We start from the raw sequence: 6,769 nt of genomic DNA, 5'->3' as shown, positions 1-6,769 counted from the left end.
AACAGAGTATAAGTTAACAAAATGAGATTTGTGTGTAAATACCAAGAATTGTCAATCCTTTTAAGAATTAACCACGTCATCATTCTAACTCTTCTAACGCTGTGTTTGGTTGAGAAATTTAAAAAAAAAATTTAGAAAGGGAAAGAAAAAAAGATGTGTAAAACTAAATAAAATGTAAATATATTTTATTTATATTTGACCTACCTTTTTCCTTTTTATTTTCAAATTTTTTTCCAAATCTCCCACTCAAATACAAATACAGCATAAAGGTACAAAGTAAAGCAAAAGCCACTAAAAACACAAATAACAGTATACAAGGTTAGGCAGCTTCAGCATCAAGTCATACAAAAAGTGGAGAAATCTATGAAGTCATTTACATATGGTGAGACAGAATGGAGTTTGTCCATTAAGCAATGACATGAAACACAATCTCTCCTCTATTTCCAAGTATTTCGTTTCAACTTCATGTACTCTCTAAAAGAAAGTTTTTCTTTTCAGAAAAGTTTCTGCAAAACACGTACAAACCTTCAAACATAGCTCTCTAAATCTACAACACCAATGAAAACAATAATCATCTTCATCAATCAAAGTCCTTCGGTGTCCCTGTCTGAAATCTGAATACACATATGGTTGGTAAATCTAACAAGTCAGCTTCTTCTTCTTCTGCTAAAATTCGAAGAAACAAACAGTTGGAGCTGAGAACCTATACAACTCCAAATAAAATTTTCTTTTTCTTTTTCTGGTTTCCTTTTCTTTTCTTGGAGTTATAATTGAATTGTCACTTGGAAGTAAAGAAACACTTTGATCTCTTCCAAAACCCTATAGCTCCAATTTTGACCGGCCTGCTAAACATAACGAAATTTCTGAGGTCAGAATATTAACAAGCAATAAGAAAATTTTACGTAGTAAATCTTGAGTGAGGTGAGCTATGTGCAATTACCATTTGGTCCCAGATTGCCGATAGCAGGATTAGAATCAAATCCCATTTGGAGAAGACTTTGGAACTCATTGTCCCATACATTCTGCATCTACATGCCTTGTGTCAATGCTTTTGCCAAAAATGAAATTAAAAAAAAAAAAATCTAGTTTAGTAAACAAGGAGTTCTAGTTACCTGAGGCATAGAATGAAATGGAGATGTGCTCGGGACACCTGGCAAGGCTCCCTGTGGCAAACCTTGTAGGTAAGGGCGATAAGAGCTCGTTCCGGGACCAAATCCAGGAATAGCTACACTGCTTCCTCGCGAGTGTTGAATCTGTGTGCAAGGAAAACTAAGACAAAGTTCATAACTAAATAGCTAAAATAAGGTTTTGATTTATTTGGTACAAGTTTAACTCACCTCTTTGGACAGAATTCTTTCTATGTCAATGTTCAATTCTGGATTGACAGTGGCAAGTTTCATTGACAAAAACTGCAAAATATGCAAGGAGAATCAAGTTATATTGTTTGAATTCTGTGGAACTGCAAAATGATTCTCAATTTCATGTTCTGTTATTGAGTAGATTTGCAAAAAATTTAAGGGTTACAACACATTGGAACTATTTTCCTTACAGTTTTTATTTCAATTGTAAGAGACAAGACCACACTGCACAAAATGGTCAGAAACCCCAATTTCACCACTTTTCAGCTATTACAAGAAGTTTGAACACCAAATCCCTCATAAAGGACAGTCCCAGTGCACAAGGATCTCGTTATTGTGGGGTCTGGGGAGGTCATATATATGTGTCCTTAACCTCTATTAGGCGAGCACAGTTTTATAATAGTGGTATTGGAAGATGAATTAGTGTCGAATGCAATGTAGCAGTATCAGGAGTATTGCGCAATACGCACGGAGAATCAGGCAATGCAACCATAAATTTTTAACATATTGAGCATCAATAAAAATAAAAAAAGACCTTTATAGTAGCCAAATTGGCCATATTGACTGTGAACCAACTTGAGTATCCATTGTGAACTGTGTCGGAAATGACTGATACACATGTAATTTTTATTCCCATCGGTATTAGGGCATGTATTTAAAAACCGCTGATACTTGGTTTAAACACATGATGCCTATGTTACCATGGAACAAGGCCCACACTCATTATAACCCTCCCTTATACAGAGACCTTTAATAACAAAATAGACAATCAAGCTTTATCATAGAGTTGCAGAATGAATACCTCAACTTGCTGTTGCAGGGACTGCACATAGTTAATGATTTCATCAAGCATTACTGCCTTCCCTGTGATCTATTAATTAAATAACACCAAAATTTATCACCATTCCAAATCAAAGCTCAAACTAAGCGTTAGAATGACCAGAAACATAGATCTTCTCAAATTACCTTATTGCATCCTGGAACAAGTTCTTGAAGCAATCTCATTCTCTCACTAATCCTCTCTCTTCTCACCTTCAAGAAAAAAGATTTGAGGTTCACTAACATGATATATATGAAACATAGAATAAACACATCATGTAATCTTTCACAATAAAAAGATACCCTTTCGGCAAGGCTGTGACTATTCGTTGCCTGGCCTCGTCTTGCCCTCACATGTATGTAATTTTCTTTAGTTTCTTCTCCGCTGTTGGAACTACCTTTTGGTTGTTTACCCGTTTGCTTACCATGCAAATCAGCACTTACGTTTCGTTCAATTTTCTGTTTCTTCCCATCCTGTACTTCCCGATATTCGGAACTATTGCCAGAATTATCTGTGTTTGGATCTCCCTCACCATTCTATAGCAAATATCAGACAATTTATCAATTGGTTATACATGATCATAGGGAAATCAAAATGTAAGACTATTTACCTTGGTAGGATTGAAGGGAGAATTGGACTCTGATACCCTCTTTTTCCTCTTTCCACAAGGTGTAATGCCCATTATACCCTCTTCTGAAATTGGATACTCTCCCTGACAAAGTGCACCATTTGTTGATATCTTTTCAGTGCCATGGTCGTTTTGGGTATAATTTGAAGGACAACCAGTACTAGCAATCTGGGCACACTCAGGTAAGCCAAAGGGACTTGCCATATCTGAGAAACACCCACTTCCAAGGCATGGAAGCTTTGGGACCATCTCAACGAGACCAGAATCAGATAGATAGTGAACAAAATGAGAGGTACTACTGGGTATAGCCTGATTTTCAAGTGCAACAGAGTAAGGTGAATTACCAAACTCACTGCTAGGAACCACTGAAGAGCCTCCAAAATTCTTACCCTGACTAAGTGAAACAGGTGGGTCCCAACCAGAACCAAGGTAAAGGTCTGCACCACTACTAGAAGATTTGAACATGGACCCAGAGCTCATTGCCATTTCAGCAACCTTGTCAGACAGTGGATTTGTGTTCATCACAGAAGATGGGCAATTCAGAATGCTATCTCCACCACCACATGTTTGTTGAAATCTCAAACTGCAGTTATCCTCAGTACCCATATACTGAAAACAAAAACAAGACCTCCAAAACCTATGGAAATCAACTTATACACCTTAAGAAGAAAACCCAACTCAAGGGTTACCCCAAACAAGGCCTAAATAGATATACTTAATGAACAGTGAGTGAGTTTGACCAAAATTAGCTGGTAATGTCTTGCAGGACTCAACAAGGAATAAATAACTTGGGCAGCTTTATAGAACTGAGAGGTCTTAAAGCAAAAGGAAACCTCTCATTGCAGGCATCAAATAGACACAAAGGAAAAGTTAAAATCCAATGTACCAAAGCATAAAATCTACACAGCACCCAGCTACTTGCTTCTGCTTTCAAAAACCCTAGGATCAAGTCTACTCTCTGATGTAGGAAAAAGTAAATCACAGAGACAAGAAAGTGTGAACCTTTCAGAGCATAAAGTAAAACAAAGAAGAAAATAAAAATGGCAATGGCTTAGTAACAAACAGCTCACCAGACCAACAAAAAGAAAGAAGATTCCCTTTTCCCCTCTTTTTGTTTATGGGTTGAAATCTTTTCTTTTTTCTTGTTTCTTTTTTTTTTTCCTTTTTTTTTTTTTTTTTCACATCCTCCACACAATTGAACACTAGTTTTGATCTAAAGCAAGCTTGAATCTCTTAATTTGAGACCCAAACGACGAGAACAAATTAAGATTCAAACTAGGAAATAATGGAATCTAGAGAACTCCTGATATGGAAATATACCAGCTGTTAGAAGTTGAAGATATGAATCAAAAGCACAAGAACCCAAACAAAGGGTAGTTGCATAGACCCTAGGTTCTCAGAAGAGGGTACCCAAAAAAAGACCAGAAAGCATCAAATTCTACTTGAATAATTTTTTTTTTCTTTTTTTTTTATCAAGAAATTCTACTTGAATTGAAACCGACAGAGTCTAAACAGTGCTCCTAAATTGGGTATTTGATAGAACCCTGGACACCATCAATTGTTTGCTCAAATTCTCCAAAGAAAAACCAAATTCACCAAATGGGTCCTTGCAGAAATGGCATTGGAAGAATCAAATTCCTATTTTATAGATCATAGACAAATTTACAGAGCTAGCAGCCTAGAGATAGAAAGCATAAAAAGAGGAGAGAGAGAGAGAGGGAGAGTGAGCGCCTAGCTTACCTGTCCAAGATATAACAGGTGACATGCATGATTTTGGAAGACAGACTAACTACTGCCAACTGCTCTGGTAAATTATTTCAGAATCTAATCTTTCCCTCATACTTCATTACTCATTACTTCTTTGTCATTTTATCTACATATAAATATGTATAGATATCTACATATTTGAATATAATATGTAATAATTATTTTAAGAAATTGATTAAAAATTAATTTTTTATTTTTTTAAAAGAGTATATAAAAAATAAAATAATAATGTTATTTAATATAAATTAAAAATTAATTTTAACTTTTAGCCACGTTCGATTGGTTCCTCTCTTTAAGCCCAAGCTTACTGCCTTGACATCTCTCTCTTTTTTACTGACGCAAGGGCCAACCATCCTAACAGGCCTCTCTTCTTCGTCTTTTCTTTTTTCCGTTCTTTTTTAATTTAATGCACGATGATTTTTCTCATTGCTAACTAACCCGACAATTCTTTTTAGACAACATCCATTATGCATAAGCTTTCAGTGACTATTCAGTGTTCGTTTGACAAATTTAATTGAGTTAAAAAAACGCAAAAGATAAAATAGATTAAATAAATTAATAAGATAAATGCATATTTAAATTATAACTATTTTACTTTTTCTTTCATCAAAATTAAAAAAGGGTATAGCTTCTGTCCAGTCCGATAATCTGAACTGTGTTGTTGGGCATGTGGGGACTTACCACGGGTCTCATTTTGATAATCTGAACCGTTCGATGTGTAGAAATCGTCGAGTACTATATGCCTGTAAAAAATCACGTTGACCGGATATCGATAGTTATGTGATCAAAACAGTTTTTTGTCAACCGTTAATTTGTTCACCTTCCAATTATTTTAATACGAAACTAATTGGATCATATAGCTATCGATATCCGATCAACGTAATTTTTTATAAGCATATAGTACTCGACGAGTTCTACACATTGACGGTTCAAATTATCAAAACGGAACCCGTGACGGGCCCTCACGGGCCCAGAAACACGGTCTAGTCCGATCCCGGATTGGATAGAAGCCATACCCATTAAAAAAATCAAACTAAACAAACTTTTTAATCCCAAATAAAAAAAATTTCAAACTCAAAATCTAACTAAAAAAAAAACAATGCCAAACAGCGACTCAGTTTGGGACTATTATGGTTTTGTTTGGAAAGTGGGTTGATTTTTTGACTTTTTGGCTATTTTAGCCAAAAAAGCCCCACACCTATCTTCATAAACGGAGGCTATGCTAGGTTAAATGTTGAAACAGTCCCGCTACAGACCACTAAAACATGAGCACTAGAAGCAGCTCTAATTATGTGGCATCCAAGAAGGGAGGAAAAATCACACCTTCATATTATAGTGCGTGTGTTTCACGCACTGTGAAAAAAAAAAAAAAAATCCCCCTCAAAATATGATAACAAAGGGAGAAATAATCATGTTTCAGCTCTATTCCCGCTGAAGCTCTATTCTAGGTGTAGGGGTTTCCATCGTTGTCCCCCTCCTCCACCGTCCAGCGTTTGTTCGCTGTCTCCGTCACCGTCTTCGTGTCCCTCTTCGTCTTCTCTCTCTCAGTTAAGCATTTGCATATCTTTCCCTCTCCGTTTGTCGTCCCTCATCCAGGTCAGTTTCTCTCTGGCTTTTGTTCATCTCTCTCTCTCTCTATACTTACACATATACATACATACATGCATACATACATATATATATATATATATATAACAGGTTTTGAGAATGATTTTTGTAATGAAATTGTTTGGAAATTGTAGTTGTATTTTGTAATGATTTATATATATGAGCTTGTTATAATATGTTAAACATATATATATAATAGATTATAACATACATATAATCTGGGTAACTGGTAACTGGTAAACATGCATATATAATCTGTTATAACATACATATATATATATATATAAACATACATATATATAACAGATTAGAACATACATAAATTGTTATAATCTGTTAATTTTTGAAAGGGTAATATGTTATAATCTGTTGTTAATTTTTGAATAATCTATTGTAATGAAACATACAAGAGCTTGCATCATTGAAAGGGTAACTGGTACAATGTAGTGACCCTCATCCTCGCCTTAGTCATGTTCATATGCATTTGCATGTTTCGTTTGTTAAGCTTGCAGTTGTGGTTTTGACTTGTTTTACCTAAAGTAAGGTTCCCGTCTTGTTTTGTACCTTTGTGTTTTGGCTTGAGTATTG

At 35.3% G+C, this 6,769-nt stretch overlaps 1 protein-coding gene across 8 annotated transcripts; it reads right to left on the bottom strand.

Moving 5' to 3' along the window:
- Positions 1 to 277: 277 nt before the first annotated feature.
- On the bottom strand, positions 278 to 4,528 carry LOC114284128 (transcription factor bHLH74). 8 transcript variants are annotated; one of them, XR_014332511.1, is made up of 8 exons: positions 2,789 to 4,528; positions 2,481 to 2,714; positions 2,325 to 2,390; positions 2,161 to 2,229; positions 1,338 to 1,409; positions 1,113 to 1,269; positions 941 to 1,028; positions 278 to 845 (listed from the first exon to the last, which is right to left on the bottom strand). XR_014332511.1 is itself a non-coding variant. In XM_028227015.2 (8 exons), exons 1-8 carry the CDS (start codon positions 3,410 to 3,412, stop codon positions 820 to 822), a joined length of 1,320 nt encoding a protein of 439 aa, XP_028082816.2. In that variant the 5' UTR covers positions 3,413 to 4,528; the 3' UTR covers positions 278 to 819. The 8 variants fall into 8 exon arrangements, 4 of the variants coding, with proteins under 4 accessions (XP_028082816.2, XP_028082818.2, XP_028082820.2 ...); XR_014332510.1 differs by having other exon boundaries at positions 278 to 842; XR_014332512.1 differs by having other exon boundaries at positions 278 to 842; positions 941 to 1,022.
- Between the last annotated feature and the right edge of the window lie 2,241 nt (positions 4,529 to 6,769).

This window comes from Camellia sinensis, chromosome 6, assembly GCF_055761805.1.
Source record: "Camellia sinensis isolate YWXY chromosome 6, ASM5576180v1, whole genome shotgun sequence".
Classification (NCBI taxonomy): Eukaryota; Viridiplantae; Streptophyta; class Magnoliopsida; order Ericales; family Theaceae; genus Camellia; species Camellia sinensis.
The sequence above is the reverse complement of the archived record's forward strand: the minus strand, read 5'-3'. Positions and strand labels throughout refer to the sequence as shown.

Excerpts from the sequence above, each read along its gene's own strand:
- LOC114284128 (XM_028227015.2), bottom strand. The coding sequence starts at position 3,412 with ATGGGTACTGAGGATAACTGCAGTTTGAGATTTCAACAAACATGTGGT. Across the intron at positions 1,410-2,160 it reads CCCTGCAACAGCAAGTTGAG|TTTTTGTCAATGAAACTTGC; the intron begins GTATTCATTCTG and ends CATATTTTGCAG. Across the intron at positions 1,254-1,337 it reads AAAGAATTCTGTCCAAAGAG|ATTCAACACTCGCGAGGAAG; the intron begins GTGAGTTAAACT and ends CCTTGCACACAG.